Raw genomic sequence first — 22389 nt, forward strand, 5'->3', positions numbered from 1 at the left:
TATTGGAATTACAGTGGCATATTTTTCCATGTGATGGGGAAAATACCAGACAAGTACAAATTAATGCCAATTCATACAGCAGAGAAGAAAAATAAATGGTATTAACATAGGAGCAGAAGTAATAGCAGAATGTTTGAAATTGGCTACACAGATATGTAAACGCTAAAAGTGATGTGAAATTGTTTTGTAAAACATCAATAATTATGCAGTAGCCAACTTCCCAATTAAAATGTCTCATTCATCAGAGGCTTTAATATACAGCAAACACTTTGGCATGAGCTTTTAAGTTGTTAGGCATGAACAAAGCCAGCCTCCAGACATGCTGTGTATTAAGTAATAAATATATACAGTAAAGAAATTAAAACATACCAGTCCCATACAGTTGTATGTGTTTGGGTGGACGTGCTTGAGAGGCTCTAAACTGAGCTCTAAGGAATGTTATAGGTTAGGATTGAGATGCTTTAGTGAAACTGTATAAGGAAGCTCTTGTGTGTTTATCACACAGTATTTAGTTCTTTTAATTGTAGTGCCCTCTATTGGTAAAATTTGGCAATGTATCTAAGTGTTGTTACAGGATGACCATGAGTTAATTTAACCAAAGTCTGCTTCCCTGCTTTTATTTTGAAAAGTATGTAGTTTTGCTGAGGTATATTTACAAATCACTGTACTGTCTTTGCAGTCTTTACTTGCCAAGCAGCCAGCCACGCCTACAAGAGCATCAGTAAGTATACACTAGTAGCCTCTCAAGAAAGGGGGGCATATTTCCTAGACTAGGAAGCTATTCATATGGCCTATAAGCAAGGTACAGACTAGTGCTTCTTCTCTGAACGACCAAAAGTGAGCCCTCCTTCATAGTGCATGGTTCTAATCTGGGTGAGGCATAGCGTGCAGTTCATAAATGTAATGATGACCTAATAAAAAAAAAAACTTCCAGTGCAGTGGAAATTGTAAAGTGTCTGTAGGTATTCAGATATAATGTGACAGAATGGTTTTAACAAATAATTGTGGAAACATGGCATTAAATAATTGTGGATTTGAAGATAAGTTGAATTTTGAATATGTTGTGGTAATTATCGTGTATATTAGTGCAGAGGCACTTTCCTAAGATTGGCTCTTGTAGTTGATAATTTTTCAGGGTAAAAGTGTATATATACATCACAATATCAAAAAAGGTAAAAGTAGGAGCTTTGTATGTAGTGCAATATTTATAGATGGTCATAAATTAATCTGTTAATTCACTTACTTGGATTTGGACTGTTTTTATCTAAGGAATCTCCTGCAAGAGGACCTGCAGGTTCCCCAAGAACCCAAGGCAGAGCTGGTCCGGTCAACGTACCCAGTGCCTCACCAATAACATCAGTTAAGAAACCAGATCCAAATATTAAAAGTATGCATTGCAACTTTGGTATTTTACCACGCATTTTTTGTTTCCCTTTAAAAAGAGAAAAAACTTGTTCTTTCCTGATAAACCTGTGTACGTTGGTTTTAAGATTGACTCACTGATACTTTACACTTCATGCGACTCACACAAAGACGTCAAATCCTTTGAATTCCAAATTGTCTTCTGAGACACTCATTGCTTCAAGTAGCACTGCACTGTTGTCTAGCTGGTCAGAGTTCAAATACATTGGTGTTTAGCAGTTACCTAAAACAGTGTAACTTGACTTTGTGCCCTCGCCTTCTCCCTGTGCCCTTTTTCTTGCCATCTGATCCAACATCTAGTTTCATGTTTTCTGTCTCAGCTGTTCCTTCTGGGACCCAGAATTTACCTTCTTTTTTCCCGGGTTCTCATAGACATTAAAGCCAAAAGGGACCATCATGATCATCTCGTCTGACCTCTTGCACATCTCATGCCACAGAACTTCACCCACCCACTCCTGTACTGGACCCTAGTTTCCAAAGTGCTGCAGAGTTTAGTACTTAAAAATATTCCTAGGAAGATGGAGCTCTATTTTTCCTACCCCACTGGGGTCCCCAGGGCTGACTCCTCTCCCTCACATGTATTGAGGGGGATAGGGAAGGGGGCATTCCTCAGTGCCATTCTCATATACTTGACCATGTAGACTGCTCTTGTCAGAATAGCGTATTGATCTCCTGCCATGTCACACACTGCTATAGGTCTGGCTCCTGGATTCTCATTCAGAGTAGCTCTATGTTGAGCCATGTGTATTCAACTCCTTTGGGTCTTAGATGTACTCAGGAAACCTTTCTGCCAGCAACCACAACAGGTGAAGGAGGAAGCAGAGTTGTCCCCACACAATATCTCGTTGCATCCAAGTCCTGAAAGTATGTAGCCAAATTGAGAATAGCAGTTAACTCAGAGAAGCAAAACCCAGGTTATGTAGGGCAGAGCATACTGAAGAGGTAAGGGAAACACTTCCTAAACATTTAATAAATAAAACAGATCAGAGAAACATTGAAGCTACTACTTTATTTAAATTTGTTTGGGCTTTAAGGACTCTCAATTAAATGTTATAACTAAAATATGAAAAGAGTAGCCAGGATAAAAGTTTTTATGCAAGATTTGTAGGATTTGGCCAAAGTACATAGAGAAGCTTTCAAAGGCAGAAGGTGAATTCATAACAAACTAAAGCTTTGTCTAAACACAAATGTTCACCATTACAACTAAATTGGTTTTAATTCATACATGTTGTAGTCTCAGTGCAGATTTGTGTGTAGACACTTATTTTGGGATATGTCCTATTTTGATATAATTTGTCAATTTTTACCAATTTAGGCATAATTAAAATAGGACACTTTTATTCCAAAACAAGTGTCTATGTACACACTTGCACTGAAATAACAAAAGGTATGAATTAAAACTGGTTTAGGCTTTGTCTAGACTAGAATATAAAGAAGCGGTGTTGGCACATATTGGCTAATGCATTCTAAAAGCCTAGTGAAGACAAGGCTGTGGAGACGTCAAGATGTGTTAGGCTGATTGAGTGAAACCCTGGTGATAGTGTAGCTTTAGCATGCTTAACATGTATTATTAGGCTTACACGTTTACAATATATCTTCATATTTTTTGTCCTGCATACTACATGGGGAGAGTTGATTTCATGTAACTCTAGCTATATTAGCCTTTATTAGTTATATTTTTGGTCTAAATATCTGACTTGCAATTTTTACTTACTGTTGTAACAGTAGTGCTTTTTGCTACTGTGAATATTCAGGAGCCTAGTAACATTGGTGAGCTTGTTTGTTTGCCTCTTTAAAATCAAATACATGTGTGTGTGGTGGTGGTGGGCGGGGGCTGGGGAGAATGAAAACCGAGCAGTTCAGTCTTAACTTTCAACACTCCATTTATAGCATTATTATTAATTTGACACTAGCTAGCTGAAGATTTGAAGGCACATCTGCAATATATACAGCTTTGCATACAAAACTTACTGAAAACTTTCCACAGAAATTCCACTCCCGTTTTAGGATGAGGCTGAAGAACGGCAGCTGAAGTACTAGGACAGTTAATTTGCTACCAGATCTTTAGGTAAACCTGATGTAAGTCTCATGGACTAGATGGTGTCTACACATCTAGACAAGGAAAAGCTGAAGTGCATAGATTTAGTTTGAAATTCTTTGCTGCACCTTTAAGAGGCTCAGCACAGAGGGCACAGTCAGAGAGAAACAAGGCACCTTAAGCCACCTTTACACCTTGAGATTCTGGGCTACTTCAGGAGCTCGTGCTTCCCAGAATCCTCCTTGGCAATCTATGCTACAGCCATGTCCCTACATGCCTCCTGTGCCAGAGTGCAAATATGTGTGGAGGGCGGTAAAGGAGGAGCTAACAGCAAATAGGGCCTGGATCAGTGAGCCAGTCTGTCTTATACTTGAGATTTTTCTCTTTTGGCTAGTGTGCATGTAACATTTTTTTCCTAAAACTTAGAGAAGTGTAGGAACACATATGTTTTAGAATTTGTGATTGAAAAAAAGTAATTAATTAGTTGTTACGATTTGTTTTTTAATTAGACAATGCTGCAAGTGAAGGTGTGTTGGCTAGCTTCTTTAACAGTCTTTTGAGTAAAAAGACTGGCCCTCCTGGGAGTCCTGGAGCTGGAGGAGTGCAGACCACAGCCAAAAAATCAGGTATCGAAAATCTGTGTTGTTGCAGGATGTTTTGCATATTTTTAATGTTTTACTTGGACCACATTTAAATCAATGTGCTTATTATTTAAGCCGATCAGTCAAATAACAGAGCTTGGGGGATATGATATGGGCCAGGATAAAAAGTCTCTTATTACAGTTTTGCAGACTTTGGGGTTGCTATTAAACTTTCTATAGCTTGACTCTTTTAATGAAGTTGCACTACTGGGAAATAAGCAGCACTGAGCCTTAATTGTATTCAGAAGGTATTAATCTACTTTAAAAACAACAAGGAGTCCGGTGGCACCTTAAAGATTAACAGATTTATTTGGACATAAGCTTTCATGGGTAAAAAACCACTTCTTCAGATGCATGGAGTGAGAATTACAGATTGCAGGCCTTATATACTGACACATGAAGGGAAGGGAGTTACCTCACAAGTGGAGAACCAGTGTTGACAGAGCCAATTTGATCAGGGTGGATGTAATCCACTCCCAATAATTGATGAGGAGGTGTCAATTCCAGGAGAGGCAAAACTGCTTTGGTAGTGAGCCAGCCACTCCCAATCCCTATTCAAGCCCAAATTAATGGTGTTAAATTTGCAAAAGAATTTTAGTTCTGCAGTTTCTTTTTGAAGTCTGTTTCTGAAGGTTTTTTGTTCAAGTATAGCTACTTTTAAATATGTTATAGAATGTCCAGGAAGATTGAATTTAAACTTTATTTGTGAATTCTATCTATGTGGCACTTCACTACTACTTACCTCAGAGGAAGAAATTTAGCTTATTTGTTTTAGACTGCTGTTTCCAATCAAATCCCTAAAATCTCTCTGGCATTCATATTTAAATTAATACATAGCAATGAATATGAAGGAATGTCTTAAAGCTGCAGTAGTAAGTATTTAATTAAAGTATCATCAAAAGCAATTGACTGATTTGATCAAAGGACTCAATCACATATATGTAGTTGTGGCTCTAATGAGCAGTTACAGTAGGCTGAAGGAACAGAAAAGTTAAACCTTCAGGAATTTTGGCACCTACATCATAAAAATGAATGAAATCAGTTTTCTAATGCACATAGTTGCATAATAATTCCACCCAAAAGGCAGCTCCCAAGATTACCTTCCTTTACTGCTGTTCTAACCATGTCTCTTTTCAACTTGGATATTGGCTTCCTCTCTTCTTTTTCCTTTAAATTCATGCTTCGATGTACTTTGAAAAACTATTTGTAATGCAGTGAATAAATATATGGCTCCTGTTTCTTTTTTTTTTCAAATTTCTCAAGTCACTCAATATTACCACAGGTTTAAATCCTGAGAGGGCTGACTAAACCCCAAACTTCCTGAACTTAAAAGAAAAAAAAAAGTTTAGGCACTCTGATACCAATATGATAGCTGTAATAAAGGAACTAGAATAGAATATTTATCATGCAGTAGAGGCATGTAATTTTTTGCAGGTATAACTTAAAAATTAAAAGGTTTTTCTCTCCTTCCCCCCATTATATTATTTTGCATCCTCTCATAGCTCAAATGGCTGCAAGGATTTTGCCCAAAAATTAAAACAAAAAACCTTGAGATTGAGCATAACAAATTTCAATTCAAATGGTGTATACTTTTTAAAGTTTTATATGGAAAAAACAACAATAGTAAAATGGAAATTTCGTGAAAACTCAGTCCAGAGGGCATTACTAGGCACTAGCTATAAAATAAACATTGCCAACAGTTATATATGAGATATGGGTGGATAGTGTAAAAGTAAAATGTATGTTAGTACATTATGTAGCAGAAGTGGGTGTTAAATCTAAAATAAATAGCTTTTTGAAAATGGCACAATGGACTTTCCATTACAAGACAAATCTTAGCTCCTCTCTGACAGTAGGTGCTCTTGATTCTTTTCAAGCAGCACAAAATTAAACTTTCAGCGCTCCTAATAACATTGATTTGTGAGGCAGTGATGTTGACGATACGGGGGAAAAATTCAAGGAAAGCTCAATAAATGGTCCTTGAGGAGCATATCTTGAAATGACACTGACTGTTGGTTGAATTAGAAAATGTGTTATTCTATGGCACCCTATTCTACACTAATAAATATGCTAAAGTCTTGGTGTAGTGATTTTGAGGTGCCCAACCTGAAAATCCCTTAGGGGGGCCTAATTTTCAGAAGAGGGCTTCTGAGTACTTTCTGAAAGTCAAGACACTTTCTAGTGCCTCAAGTTGGGTACCCAAAATCACTAATTCTAAAATATAGACAGAGATTTTCTCCAGACAGTTTTGTTGAACCACTTTACATCACAGCAGTCAGATTTGTTTAGAGTAGTTAACTTCATTTTAATCAAAGTAGCAATTAAGTGACAGTGTAAAATGTCAGAACTTCACTTTCTTCAGTACGTTTATTTAAGTAGTAAACTTATTCCCAATGTATTGTTTGAAGAGATCCGTCAGTGTTAACTTTCAGTGGGAGGAATTATAGGGTTATGTCTTGGGTTGAGAAAAATGCCACAGATGTCAGTCCATCAGGATGGTTTTGGGTTGTATTATTTTCAAAAACTTTTTTCAGCTCATGTTTGAAAGAAGTTCCTCATTTCGGCAGATGCTGCTCGTACAGTCTTTGCCTCTCCTCCTGCAGCCAGCTCCTGGCACATCTTATTTACTTTTTGATGTCTTCAAACCTAGGCCTCGTTCTGTTTTGTGAGCAGGGTTTCTTTGTGCCTTTTTCATTCAAAGATGTTCATAGGATGCAAGAAAAATGGGTTTTGTGTTAATATTTGTGGGCACACAAACTAATTTCAAAATAAGTACTGTTCGAACAGATGCTTCAGTACTTATACTACTGATATGAATATTGTTAAGCGATTTCAACTTGAGTTTGTATTTTAGCCCTTTGCAAAAATTAAAGATAGCTGTTTTTAACTTAGTCATGCCTTTGTACTTTGGAAAAAGTGCTTAAATTTCTGAGCAGTCATACCTTGCCACTTAATGTTTTCAGCATGTACCCTGGGAAAAATTCACCTAATATTTTACACACATCTCTGAGCTGGAAAACAGATGCTTGTTAAATTCTTTGGCTATGAAAAAAAGACTATTGGAGGAAGCTGTACATAGTTATATAATTAATCTATTTTTTATTTTGAGTGCCTTTCTCAAAACCTTGCTTTTATACCTTACATTTGTGTAGTTTTAACTTAAAAAAAAATTATATATCATATACAAGTCCATATTCAGACAGTGATAAAACAGGATACAAACAGGCTAACAAATGAATATTAATTCATATATTAAGCATAAACAGAGAAGAAAATAAAACTAACTACAAATTGCTAGTGATCTGTCTATAACTGAACTGAATACTAATCCTAATGTATAAAAATCAGAACGGTAAAATCTCCCATTTGTACACCTACTCTGGAGTATCTGTTGATTTTAATTAATGAATGCAACACATTTAAATTCTAACACTTCATGCGGTATTAAAGAATTCGCAATTTGTACCCCTCAAAGGAAAATGGGAAAAATGCAGAATGTGAATTAAACTTTTGATTCCTGAGAGAGATCAATACAGTTAATTATGAAGGAAACAATGAGTGTGATTAAAACCAAAGTAACAACACTTTGTAGCAAGTGCCACATTTATCATGATTTTTTTTCTTGTGCAACTTATTAAATACTTAAAGATTTCCATTTAAAGTACTCTTTGATATGACAGACATACTATGATCATTCTAATGATGGAAGAATTGTTTACTTATTAGTTTTTTGGAGGAAACATCTTAACATGATTTCTGTTAAAATTTCAGTTGTCATAACTATGTACATCATCATACATATTTAAAGGCTGAATTATACAGCAGTCTCTCTTTTATTTTAAGGCCTAATCTATTTGTCATTGAAGTTATTTGGAGCCTTTCTATAGGCATCAATTGGAAATTGGATTAGGTCCTATGTTCTTAGCAAGATGGATGAAATAATGAGAAGTTAAATAAAATACCGACAGAAACAATTATTATAAATATTTGTGCTGTTGATATTTCAAACAATGCATTTCAACTATATTACTTACTATTTGTCCTTTCTCTTTAGGGCAAAAGACTGTTTTGACAAATGTTCAAGAAGAACTGGATAGAATGACTCGCAAGCCTGATTCCATGGTAACAGCAAACTCTCCAACAGAGAATGAGGCTTGATAGTGCTTAAAAAATGTATATGTAAATGACCAAATAACTATGTATATTGATCTGATCAGACCAGGTTTTTTCTGCTATGGCAGATGCTATAAGTTTTCTTGGGACAGGGGAAATGAACTTAAAACTTCATTGGTTTGTCCCAGTATAAAGTGCACATTCAGGAAGTTTGCATATAAAATCCCTCTGTATAAGATAACCATTTAGAATTTATATAGGGCAATTCTCTTGATTTTGGAGATAAGCAGGTACATCAGCAGCTGAATTTCTTGTTATGAAGAGCACAGAGAAGCAAAATGCAGAATTCCTTTTGCAATATTACTACTGACTGCAAGCAAAGCAAGAAAGACATGAAATCCCTTTTCAGAGTTACGGGAATTGGCCATTTGTACGTTAGCAAACACATTGGTGTACTTGGAAAGGTGGTGAAATAGCACAGCATTAATTAGATAGAGGAGAGAGAAATCCAGGTAGGAAATGCAGCACTAGTAGGAGGATGCAAGATTTGGCTGAGTGGGATTAAAGAATGCTGACTGGTCTGGAGAGGGGACACAGTTACTAAATCCTGTGGTCAACATAGGGCAAATAATCACTGTTTAAAAAGACTTCTTAAAATTAGAGAATTTCCAAGCCAAACACTAAGCATCATGGGAATTATTCTTGTTATAAATTGCGTCTTTACTTTAACAAAAGATGTATAAAATGTGGGGATGCCCTTTTTGGTATAGCTAACACAGGGAGAAACTACAACTTGCTTAGATCCAAGTGCCTGGCACAGAGTGTGATGTCTTTAGAAGGTGCTTGAACTTATTGTGCACTGTAGTACAAACAGTCACTGTTTGGTTTTATTTTAAAATCAGTAGTTTTGACAATTGTATTTAATTTCAAATCCTGTTTTCTGATTGCTCCTGCCTTGTTTTTTTAAATGCCAAGAGGCTAGCCTAAGAGTGATGGGTGACATATCATTTTCCCATAATGAAATGTGCTACAGAATACTCGAATACTTCTTGTTCGTAATTAAACAATGGCTATCAAGCTTAGACTGATTCCTGCCTTATACCTATGTAAGTGTATAGACTTTCAAGGTTCTTGTTCCAGCCATGTAGACTGCAATCTGCAGCAGACTCTCCAATTCTAACAATAAATTGAAGAGTATGAATGTGTACACTGAAGAATATAGAATCAGTGACTGTTCAGTTTGTATTTTTCCCTAAATGTAGCATTTTCAAATGGAAAGTTGCAGTTGTCCCCTGTTACTATATGGAGTAGTGTCCTTGGTCACTTCAAACCAATGTTCTGTAAAACACTTCTTCAGTTACTGAAGTGGCACTTTGATTTTATCACGGTATATTTTGTTTTACACATAAACACTACCATAAGTTAACTGTATCAAGCATATTCTGTGCTTTGAAGGGAAAAAAACCACAATTTGAATTACACAGAGTTTACTTTTTATTGATATGAACTTGTTTGTTGTACTAAATCTGATGTCTGGATATAGCTTCCCTAATATATATCATTACTTAAATATACAGAATTAGATTGACGATTAACACAGTCCTGGACATAACTTCAAATCCTATGTTAAATCAAGAGGCTGGGCTTTTTCCTGTTTTTGTATGTCTGTCTAAACATTATCTAGAAAGCTAAGAGTATTTACTTGCCTCTTTGACAAACATTAACATAAAAGCATGTTACTTGTGCCAGTTTTATTGTTGAAAATATATTTTTTCCATTTTTTTACTTTTTTAATGTTATGACCTTGAGTTACACATTTGTCTAAATGGTTGAAAACTGAGAGGCTGTGGACAGCAGATAGGTTGTGTGGTTGTACTGCCTGGTGTAACAGGTGCCAGTGACAAGATGAAGTAAAAAAAAAAAAAATAAAATAAAAAAAAGATCCTGTTACCACACCAGAAGAAGCAATTGCATACTGTCCTTGTGATATTGAGATTGGGGAATAAAACATCAAAAGCAAGTCACGTAAATTGTAAAAGCATGTGTTTCTAATCGTATACAGTTGTAATGAAACCTGTTCAAAACTGCATATTTGTATTAATGTTTTGTCGTTTGAACTGATAAGCACTTTCTGTATCAATATGGCTGAAAGTTACAATTTAAGTATAATTTGTTAGATCTACTAAAACTGAGCAAAAGCCAGTAACGTATTATTCAATTTGTCAGTTGTGTAAAAAGATGCTTCTAACAAAACAGAAGTTTGATTTCCAGTTCTTCGTTGCAAGTCAATGCTCCTAGTTTATTGGAAGAAAGTTGTAAGTAACGTAGTGTCCACTGTTTGCCAAAGTCTAGCAACTTTGGAAAGCTGCACAGTTGTTTTTCTGGTGTTTTCAAGCATTGGAACCAAAGGCCAAACTGCAAACAGCCTTTACCTTTTAAAATAAAATTTAATTTTATTTGCAGGATACACTTGTATGGTAGACTGTTAAAACTATTATAGGACTATTTATATGCATTATAGTGATTGCATCTACTGTTCTGTTTAAACTTAAGAAAATAAAATGCCTTATCAACTTGAAGATAAGGCAAGTATAAAGGTTAAAGATTGGCCCTCCATAAAAATGCTATGGTTATGCTGCTTGATTTTAAGTTTGCACTTTTTTATTGGCGTTTTAGAAACTGTTTAAACTGAACAGAATTTGTCATATTTTATTTAATTTAACTACGTTGAAGGTGACTGCTCTGTACATCATGAACTTAACAATATACATGCTGTAAATGAAAGTTAACTGTCCTGTATTCTAAGTTTATTGATGTTTTTTAACTTACGGTTAGGACTGCAGATGTATCAAACACAAACCTTAGTCCAGTTGTATGGCTTTAACCAGGTGCAGTATGCAGTCATGTGGAATCTTGCTTTCTAGTGCTGGCAAAAATGAGGACATGTCTTTAGTTACTGGCTTCAATAAACACGAATCCAGACTGCTTAAAATGTTGTGCCTTTTTTATTAGACAAGACAAATTCTAGTACTTTTTTGGAGGGGACAGAATCTCAAGGCATGTAGGTAACAGCAGGCATGATTGACTCATAGCTGAGAAACATCACTGGCTTTATTATCGAAGGGTCCCATTGCATATCTTACTCATGCAACAGTTGCACTGAATTTAGTGGGAGATGTTTACATGAGTAAGACCATGGCTATTCTACACATTTTTACTATGTTGTGATCCCTGATCCATAGGCTCCAACTTTCCCCGGTGCCAGTGGGTGCTCGCGCCCCCTGGCTCTGCCCTGACTCCACCCTTTACCCGCCCCTTCCCTGCCCCTATTGGACCCCCTTCCCCAAATCCCCACCCTGGCCCTGCCTCTCACCCAAGCGTGCCACATTTCCCCCCTCCCCGCCACACGAAACAGCTGCTTCGCAGCGCAAGCGCTGGGAGGGAGAGGGGAAAAAGCAGGCACGCAGCGCGATCACGGAGGAGGCAGAGGCAAAGAGGAGGTGAGCTGGCAGGAGGGAAGAGCTGTCGGTGAGTGCACCCACCAATTTTTCTCCATGGGTGCTCCCACAGCTAACCAACATAGCTGGGCGGGTTTTGCCAGTATAGCTTATTTTGGTCGAGGGGTGGGGGAGAGTGGCTGGAATAAGCAAAAGCATAGTTTGTCAGTATAACCTGCTGCATCCATACTAGGAGTGCTTTGCCAGTATAGAATACCATTACAGCTATACCAGCCAAGCATTCCAAGTGTAGACTTGGCCTTCGGTCTGCAGTACTAGAACCCAAGTTACTAGAGGTTAAAGTAGGAAGTTGCAGGGGCAATGCAGTTCACCATTCTCTCCTAAAAGCAGTGAGGAACTCCCCTTTCCTTGTCTTGAGCAAGCAGTGCTTCACCACAACTCCCTCTCTTTGGCTGATATGGTGAGAGCTGCCCCTCCTTCAATCTACTAAAAGTTGATTTTGTTTCGGCTTCAGTGCACACCCTTTCTTACTTGATTTCCTATGCTTAAAGCAGTGGTTCCCAAACTTGGGATGCCATTTGTGCAGGGAAAGCCCCTGGCGGGCCGGGTGGTTGGTTTACCTGCTGTGTCTGCAGGTTCGGCTGATCGTGGCTCCCATTGGCTGCGGTTCGCTGTGCCTGGCCAATAGGGGCTGTGGGAAGCAGCGGCCAGTACGTCCCTCGGTACGCACCACTTTCTGCATCCCCCATTGGCTGGGCACAGCAAGCCGCCGCCACTGGGAGCCGCAATCGGCCAAACCTGCAGACGCGGCAGGTAAACAAACCGGCCTGGCCCACCAGGGGCTTTCCCTGCACAAGCGGCATCCCAAGTTTGGGAAACATTTCTCCTAGAAATAACCAAGAATTCAGTATCTCTAAGAGAACTGGCTTTTATACCTTAGACACCTGTTCCATTATTTGTCACTCACCAAAATTCTGACTATTCCAACCTGTGTTAGATTTCCTTGGTCATTTTCCCATTAAAATAGCTGCCTTCCACACCAAGATTGATGGGTTTCTACAATAGAGTTTTTGCTGAATTCAGTCCTTATGAAGCCCTGTGCAGCAATAATATGGCTTATTGATTATATAGGATAAACTTAAGCACGTCTCACTTTTAATTTTAGTTCATTAATGTACAGTAAAGAATGTAGCACCGCAAACCATGAAAAGAAATGGGTGAAACCCATACGATGAAATATAGAAAACATGAACTGTTTATTAGCAGGTTTCAGAATAGCAGTCGTGTTAGTCTGTATTCACAAAAAGAAAAGGAGTACTTGTGGCACCTTAGAGACTAACAAATTTATTAGAGCATAAGGTTTTTTCCACCAAATGCATCCGATGAAGTGAGCTGTAGCTCACGAAAGCTTATGCTCTAATAAATTTGTTAGTCTCTAAGGTGCCACAAGTACTCCTTTTCTTTTTGTGAATACAGACTAACACGACTGCTATTCTGAAACCTGCTAATAAACAGTTCATGTTTATTAAAAAGAATTTGACATTCTAAAAAGAACCTTGTAGCATAGAAATGTTTGGCACTGAATATGATGCAAGAATATAATGCAGATATCCCTTGACCTAAATTGCTTATAGTCTAAAAGACAGCAGGGAAGAAGGGTCACATAATGAAATTTAGAGGGGAGGCACTCAGAACATGGTGTAAACAAACTTAACACGTTGTTGTAATTCAGTTCCTAAATTTTAGGGCTGTCAAGCGATTAAAAATTAATCGCATGATTAATCGCACTGTTAATAATAGAATACCATTATTTAAATATTTTTGGGTGTTTTCTATGTTTTCAGATACATTGATTTCAATTACAACAGAATACAAAGTGTACAGTGCTCACTTTATATTTATTTTTGATTACAAGTATTTGCACTGTAAAAAAATAAAAAAATTTCAATTCACCTAATACAAGTCCTGTAGTGCAATCTCTTTATCGTGAAAGTTGAACTTACAAATGTAGAATTATGTACAGAAAAACTGCATTCAAAAATAAAACAGTGAAATTGTAGAGCCCCAAAGTCCACTCAGTCCTACTTCTTGTTCAGCCAATCGCTCAGACAAACAAGTTTGTTTACATTTGCAGGAGACAATGCTGCCCGCTTCTTGTTCACAATGTCACCTGAAAGTGAGAACAGGCGTTCTCATGGCACTGTTGTAGCTGGCGTCGCAAGATATTTACATGCCAGATGCACTAAAGATTTGTATGTGCCTTCATGTTGCAACCACCATTCCAGGGGACATGTATCCATGTTGCTGATGGGTTCTGCCACAACAATCCAAAGCAGTGCCGACCGATGCACGTTCATTTTCATCATCTGAGTCAGATGCCACCAGCAGAAGGTTGATTTTCTTTTTTGGTGGTTTGGGTTCTATAAAAGCTGAGTAGTGTAGACATACCCTTAGATAAGTTCATGAAGGAGAGTCTATCAATGGCTATTAGCCAAGATGGTCATGGATGTAACCAGTGTTCCCTTTAAATGTTTATGTCCATGTGCAGAATGAATTTTATTATGTGCACCGATATGTATGTCACACATCACCTCCATATTGGTGCACATAGCAAAATTCATGTGGTGGGGTGGGGTCGAGGGATTTGGAGTGTGAGAGGAGGCTCTGGGCTGGAGCAGAGGGTTGGTGTATGGGGAGGGTGAGGGCTCTTGCTGGGAGTGCGGGGTCTGGGGTGGGGCATGAGGGTTTGGGGTGCAGGAGGGGACTCAGGGCTGGTGCAGGGGGTGAGCTCCCGTTAGGGGTGAAGGCTCGGGTGGGGCTGGGGATAAGGGGATTGGGGTGCAAGAGGGGTCTCAGGGTAGGCCAGAGGGCTGGGGTGTGTGGGGATGAGGGTTCTGGCTGGGAATGAGGGGTTTAGGGTGCGGGGGGTGAGGGCTTGGCTAGGGGTGAAGGATCTGGGGTGTTGCCAGGGATGAGGGGTTTGGGGTGTGAAGGGGGCTCAGGGCTGGGTCAGAGGATTGGGGTGCAGGCTCTGGTGTGGGGCCACGGATGCGGGGTGTGGGATGCAGGCTGCAGTGGGAAAAGAGGACTCCCCCAGCCCTCTTTCACCACAGCAGCTCAGGGCCAGGTGATAGGCGCCTCTCCCTGGCTGCAACTGCTCCCTTGGGCCTGGGCCGGGCCAAGGGAGGGGCTCCTCTCCCCGGCTGCTCTGGCAGGCCTGGGCTGGGCCGGGCCGGGCCGAAGGAGGGGCTCCTGTCCCCGCCTGCCTGCACTGCCCTTGAGAGCTGCTACGTGGCCATGCAACTTACAGGGAACGTAGGACATAACCCAATGCTTGGAGGTGACCCTACACCTCTGGCTGCCAGAAGCTGGGAGGGGAAGACTTGTGGAACTTTTCCAACTTGCCCTGTTCTGTATGCACCCCCTGAAACTCTGGCACTGGCCACTCCCAGAGACAAGATACTGGGCTAGATGGACTATGGATCTGACCCAGTATGGCTGGTCTTAGAAACATCCCTGTGTGCAATCCCATTAACTCAGTAAAAGTACTTACGTCGGTATAAAGATATGCAGTCGCGTAAATGTTCACAGGAGTGTGGCATGAGATTGTAAACTCTTTGGGAAAGGGATAGAACATACAAGCAAAGGGTCCAGGGTGACTGGCACTCAGTTTGTTAGATCCATAGCAGCCCCAAAAGCAGAGGCTTTTTTATGTAGAGTGAGGGGAAGTGATAGAAGGGGGTGAGTTAATAGGACAATGGAGGAGGAAAAGAAAGGAAAACTAAGAATCCCTGAACGGAAGGATGGAGATGATCGTGGAGGAAGGGAGAGTGAGGCAAGCACCACAGTGACAGAGGGAGGGAGGCATACAAAGAAAGCAACCAGCTATTTACACATTTGAGGAACATAGGATTTGCCCTGGTTCCTAATTACTGATTCACTTTCTTCAAACGATGGCTATGTACTCACAACACACTGAAGACACTCCACTTTCTGAGGTTGGCTGGAGTGAGAGAGCAGGCTCCCTCTACACCCACATGCAGAGAAAGAGACAAGCAGACAGGAGGGATTTTCCTGACAGTCTGACTAATCCACACACCCCGGAAGGCAGTAGATAGGGAGGGGATCTATACTGGCAATTGAAAGACAAAACTTTTGTCTTTCAGAGGTGTTAACCCCAACCCCACACCGAAAGACACAAGTTTTGCTGAGACAAGTGCCAGTGTGAATAGTGCATTGTCGGCAGGAGCGCTCTCTGGGCAACAATGCAAATGCCACTTGTTGGGGGTGGAAGCAAAAGACTACCAACCCTCCTCAGACCACCTCTGAATTTGAATGGCGAACTAATACAGTGCACACACATTTAAAGGTTTCTGCCAACTTGAAACTACTTTTATTTTCATTTTTAATTTGACTAGATTTCAGGTCCTACACCTGCCTCAGTCTCTCTCAGCCAGTTTTGCTATTATTTTCCTATTTGTTTAAATGTTCCCCTCTCCCCTATTGCTGTGTGAAAGACTCACATAAACAGAAGAAATTACTATACCGGGGAAACAGCCAAACTGTACAAAAATTACTGTCAACTGTAGAAATTAAACACACAGAAAAAACAAGGAAATATTTTTTCTCTAGTCTGTTTCAGTTACGGTAATCCTAGGTGTCATTTTTAACAATAGTAGCTAAAATACATTGAGACAGAAGAAAGATGTTGAAGTTAACAGCAGTCCCATTAAAAATAAACAAATATTTGCATTTCTCCGTCTGAGCAGTGAAAGAAATGGATTTGTTACATAACACCAACCTCTTACAAAACAGTTTCAGTCAATCATTTTCACTGGCCCCTTTTGTCTATGGAAAGAAAGAATGTAGTAAATGAACCTCATCCTTCTTCAAACCTGCTATGGGGCCTTTAAAACTCTGACAGCTTATAAAACGGTTTACATAATTTTGCTTCCTCACTTCAACTCCCCCCACCTTCACCCTCCCAAAATAACTTTTATTCCAAAAGCTTGGTTGTATCCTATATACTTTGTTCATTCTCTCACTATAAAAATACTACACATCACATGGAGAGCATGACTGCACTCATACTGCTTTCTGACCTTGCCCTTCCTGCCTGTGTTTTCATGTGACTGTTCAAGGAAAACTACCTTTTTTCTCTGCCCAATGGTACATATTTTCCCAAGGTAAGAGGCACTGGTTGCCAGGATTAAACTAAGCATTGCAGCCTTTCCCAACTCACTTTTAGAAAGCTATTGAATATGCTTATTTTTTCAACACACTTTATTTTGTTGGAGCATAAGCTTTCGTGAGCTACAGCTCACTTCATCGGATGCACTAACACGGCTGCTACTCTGAAACCTTTATTTTGTTGGACTCTTTCAGAGGAAACATTCTAACCCAAGGTCTTGTCTGCTCTCCAGCACCATTAAAGGATCCATGGCACTTTTCATAAGAGTAGGAATTTTTTCCTCAACTGTCTGTCTTTTCCCCTCACGGTTGTGTAGCTGTTCACTTGTCTGCTGCCTTCACCCCAGAGGCGTGTGAATAACAGTGTGTATAGTTTGCAAGTGCTTTGCAGGCCTTGGAGATAAAAGGAGCTATATCTGTTTAAAATATTTATTATACCTTTTCAGGGTGATAATGAATTACAAAAAGAAAAGGAGTACTTGTGGCACCTTAATGAATTACAGTGTCAGTGGGGAAGTGTCAGACCCATTGGACTCTATTGAAACACTTCCAATGTAACTCTTTTGTAATAGATTTCTTTCCCTTTGCCCTGCTTTGCCAAGGTCTATACAAAAGAAAGCCCTGATCCTACAAAGATTTACACACAGTGACTAGTCCCATTGCTAACAGTGTATAAAATTAGGCATATCTGTAAATCTTTGCAGAATCAGGCCCTAACTAATCCAATTAACTAATTGTGGTGCTTCTTTTTTTTTGAAGGGGATGTGCTCAAAAGATATTGGAACTTCTGGACAGTTATTGGTAAAGGATAAAAAGGCATCCCCAAAAGCTCTGAATCTTCTGCCATTACTTAAAACACATAGGTGAGATTCTTTGTTGTTCTTTTAACACGGGTGGGCAAACTACAGCCCACAGGCTGCATCCGGCCCATGAGACGTTTTAATCCGGCCCTCAAGCTCCCGCTTGACCTGCTCCAGCGCTCCAGCCGGGGAGTGGGGTCAGGAGCTTGCCCCACTCCACGCATGGCGTGGCACCGCGTGGCTCCTGGAAGCAGCAGCATGTCCACCCTACAGCTCCTACGCGTAGGGGTAGCCAGGGAGCTCTGCACGCTGCTGCCGCCCCAAGCACCACCCCTATAGCTCCCACTGCCCGGGAACCGCAGCCAATGGGAGCTGCAGGGGCAGCACCTGTGGATGGGGTAGTGTGCAAAGCCACCTGGCCAGTGCTGCGCCTCTGCATAGGAGCCGGAGGGGGGACATGCTGCTGCCTCTGGGAGCTGCTTGAGGTAAGCGCTGCCCAGATCCTGCACTCCTGACCTCCGGCGCCCCAGCCCTAATTCCCTTCCTGCCCTCCGAACCCCTCGGTCCCAGCCTGGAGCACCATCCTGCACCCAAACCCCTCATCCCCAGCCCCACCCCACAGCCTGTACCCCTAGGTGGAGCCCTCACCCCCCCAACCTTAACCCTCTACCCCAGCCTGGAGCCCTCTGCCACACCCTGAACCCCTCATTTCTGGCCCACACCCCTAGCTGGGGCCCTCACCCCCTCCTGCACCCCAACCCCCAACTTCATGAGCATTCATGGCCTGCCATACAGTTTCCATACCCAGATGTGGCCCTCAGGCCAAAAGGTTTTCCCACCCCTGCTTTTACAGGTGCAGCACAAAACTTGCAGCCCAGAACGGGAGGGGCCTATGGTGGCTTGAAGCAACTCATGGGCCTTCCTGATCCTGGGCAGTTCTGGGAGTTGAAGAGGCCCTTGGCATAATTTAGACCGTTCTGGGGACTGGCTATGTTACAGCAGCATCCCGTGTGCCCTTTGAGCCAAACCACTGCCTGAAATCTCTGCTGTACTGGTTCTGCAACCCCCCTCCCCAGCATACTCCACACGCGCCAGGGCTTGTGAGAGGGTCCTGGGAGGGCAGCTTTTTCCCCACAGTGCCTGCATTGGGGAACTCTGCCCCCAGCTGCATAGAGGGATTTTAGGTCCCCTTTAGGCTGCTCTGGCCCTTTACTGAGCTCACAAGGGCTGAAGCAAAGGTGAGGAGCTCTTTTCAAATTATACAGGTAGAGGGGTTATAGCTGATTCAGCGTATAGAGTATGACAATGAATAGGATTGACTAGCTCTCTCTATTAGGGGATCTGCACTTGCACAACGTATTATTCCTGAACTTATTTGAAGATCCTGGGATTTATTCCTAAAATTAAATGTTTTTGTCTTGTGAGTAGAACATTTATTGAACTTTTTGACCCATTGAGAATAATTTTTGTATGTGACTTTATGGCAACTCCATTGGGGATGTTTGCCTTTATCTTTCCTAGTCGGTAGCCCTCTTTATACTCTAACATGATTGTGTTGTAAAATATTGAAATCAATACAAATGTGTAAAACAATGATTATTCTAACTGACCAATAGTATTTTCATAGAGAGAACCAAACCTCTCAGACCTTTTCATTTGTTTGGGTAAGGAATCTAAATCTAAATCCAGATTCATGTTTTGCAGCTGAGACCCTCACTTATTTATACACCGAGAACAGGTCTGCTTACCATGTGAACGTGTAAAAGATGGGATGAACTAATTAAATGCAGTTTTCCTTTAAGGCCTATATTTGGCAGAACCTTCAGGCACAAGTCACATGTGCAAGCTCTGATGAGGCTATCTGGCCAGAGAGCCTGTCAGACACTGGTGTCTGTTATTCTACATCCTTAGAAAGCTGCTCAGTACATATTCAAGGTAAGCTAGGCAGATTGTAGGTCTGAGAAAAGAGCATTTAATTTTCAACAATGTCTGAGCCTTACAAGGATCCTCATTGGATCCTTCTTTTCCCGCACAGTATTTTCTTTCCCCTGCCCTCATCAACCTTCCTAGCCCTTTAGCTGAGGGCTAAACTCAGTTCTCTACAAGGTCCATCAAAACTGCTCCTGAGTTGGCCAGAGGGATCAGCACCAAGTGACACACAGCATTGCCCCCATCCTGGGGATTCTGTCTGCTACTTCTGCAGTCCTGGCAAATTGAGACTGAGCTAGAGCCGTGAGCTGCACTCTTCCCCTGCAAGTTAATCCTGGATTGCTGAAACAGTCTCCATCCATGGTTCAGTTCTGCTTCCACAGAAGGTCAGTGCCAAAACTTTCAGTGGGAGCAGGATGGAGGCCTATGTCCCTACCACTATACTGTAGTAATCTCTAAATCTGATTTAGCAAAAAAATTAGCCTGGCTCCCATGCTGCTCAGGGCTACAGAATTACACGCACACACATAAATTGGCATGCTATGTGTCTGCATGGCGTGAAAAATTATTGGATGTTTTGCTGAATTAAGAAATTGAAATACACTGGAAGTTTCTCCCAAGTGAAATTCCTTTACTGGTATTTATTGGATGTTTTTGAACTTGAGAAGTGAGAGGGCTGTGGAATTTTTTAGAGTTGGGATATCAAAGGAAAACATTTCTCTCCTATGCTGGAGTTAAACTCTAATCACTGCTCAGCTCTCTTGGAATTTGGCAGCATACCAGTGCTCCTTCCCTTCAGTAGGTCATGTGGAAATACTAGCATGTTTTCTTAAAGAAACTCTCAGCTCTTTTCAAGTACTTACATGGATGCTACTTTCCTGTTTGAATTGGGTTCTAACTGCTTCAGAAATCAAATTGCATTTTCCCTGAAATAAGCACTATTCACAATGTACAGCATTTTATATGTAATCATTAAAATATTTCGAATGCATTAACAACAAAAAATACAACTTTAAAAATTAGTTTTTAGGTTGACATTTGTATTTAATTACAACTGAATCAAATATTTTAACTTTGAAAATGTTAAAAATGTAATTAATATAATTATTGTGATGTTCAATATATTTAATATTTGCTTCATTTTTATATAGGTTTCTATTAATCTGAAATTGTCCACATGTTTACCAAAGGCTGTAAATCTTATATTTGAACAGCTGCTACACAAGAGCTGTATTGTTCAGTTATAAGGTACGAGACATATGGTTATGGATTCTCTTCCCTCTGCTCTTTGTGACTGGATTATTGATTGGCTCTAAGCTATAGCCATAGTACTGGAGATACTTTCTGATAGGTAACAGTTAATTCTGTCCAAGGCTGGATTATCTATTCTGTGCTCATGTGAATCTTTGACCAGGGTCGGTGCCTGATCTCAGCATTCTCTCCTTTATAACTTTTATTCCCCTAGAACGATAACTGCCCTTCAGTTTTGCAGTCTTCTCCATTGGTTGTAGATCCATGCATCAAATTCCGTCCCTCTTTCCCCTCTCCCGCATTATTATTTGTTTCCTACTAAGGTATTGCTAAATTCCATCTGGATGTGAAATCATCCTGGAAAGATGCAGTGGTCTTATTATTATTTATTTAGTATTTGTATTGTGGTAGTGTCTAGAAGCCCAGTCATAGATCAGAGTCTCATTGTGCTAGCTCCTTTATATATGTAACACACACACTGAAATCAGACTCTTCCCCAAAGAAGTCACACTCTTATTTCAAAAAGTTATCTTAAAGTAACATATAATCTGCTTTGGATGAACGCAATAAACTTTACCCTGGATCAATATATGAAATGTATTTTATACATTTAATATGTATGTATGCATCTTCAAACACTATATAGCAACATCTATAAAGGCGCTGCTTCTGTGTCAGGCAAGGATTCCTTTGTTAAATGTTGGCAAAACCCACATAAGCTTTTGCCAAGTTGGTCCAGGGAAGCCAGCTCACCCGCCTTTCAATAAGAATGCCAAGGAATCTCCCCAGTATGGCTCATTATTGACACCATGCCCTCTACGGCAATCCAGGAAGCACACTGTACTGTACTGATTGTGGTACCAAGCAGGGTTTGGTGTGCATGCTGGTGCCCAGTCTGTTAAACCACGGTTAGAAGGACACTGTCAACATAGCTTGTTAGGAAACATTCCTCACCACTCTTAGAAATAACCAGAGATTACCAGAATGGAAAGAATATTAACCATGCTTTCTACTCTCTATGTTTGCTCACTTTTGATCATAAATAATACTGGGCACTTCAGTGCTTTCATCTACAGCTCTCGAAATGCTCTATAAATATGAATTTTTCCTCATTCCCCTGCTCCCCATTTCACAGAGCGATAGTATGGAGGAGTTCAGTGACTGCTCCAATGCCACACAGGAAGGCTGTGGCCTCCCACTTTTGTTTCACTCACATTCCCCAACAGCAGCAGGTGGCGGGTCTCCTGCAGCATGCTATTATGTCCTGACTGAAATGACAAGGGATAATTCAAAATAATGTTCATTGATTTTGTAAATGTTTTGCTTTAAACCATTCTGTTCATGGCAATTTTGTAAATATTCCACTCCATAACAAATTATAAATGTGGCATTAACAATGTCCCTTTGAGCTGTGAAAGCCCCAGTGCTAAAGGAGCAGCTGTGGAACCTATTTATGTTAAACAGAATTTAGAATGAAGCTACCATGCAGGGGCAACCACTTAGCTCTGATGTTTCCTGCAAGCAAAGGAGCTTTGTGAGATCTGCTT

At 40.4% G+C, this 22389-nt stretch overlaps 1 protein-coding gene across 3 annotated transcripts in view; it reads left to right on the plus strand.

Annotated features, from left to right (window-relative positions):
- Positions 1-11206, plus strand: part of DYNC1LI2 (dynein cytoplasmic 1 light intermediate chain 2) — a 49177-nt gene extending 37971 nt beyond the window's left edge. For 2 of the 3 annotated variants that reach the window (XM_038368408.2, XM_038368407.2), the window contains exons 10-13: positions 680-721; positions 1270-1387; positions 3970-4086; positions 8156-11206. In XM_038368408.2, the coding sequence (XP_038224336.1) occupies positions 680-721; positions 1270-1387; positions 3970-4086; positions 8156-8259 (381 nt within the window). In that variant the 3' untranslated portion in view covers positions 8260-11206. The remainder of the gene's footprint in view (positions 1-679; positions 722-1269; positions 1388-3969; positions 4087-8155) is intronic. The other variant, XR_006275233.1, reaches the window with a different exon arrangement.
- The last annotated feature ends 11183 nt before the right edge of the window (positions 11207-22389 follow it).

This window comes from Dermochelys coriacea, chromosome 12 (genome assembly GCF_009764565.3).
Source record: "Dermochelys coriacea isolate rDerCor1 chromosome 12, rDerCor1.pri.v4, whole genome shotgun sequence".
NCBI lineage: Eukaryota > Metazoa > Chordata > Testudines > Dermochelyidae > Dermochelys > Dermochelys coriacea.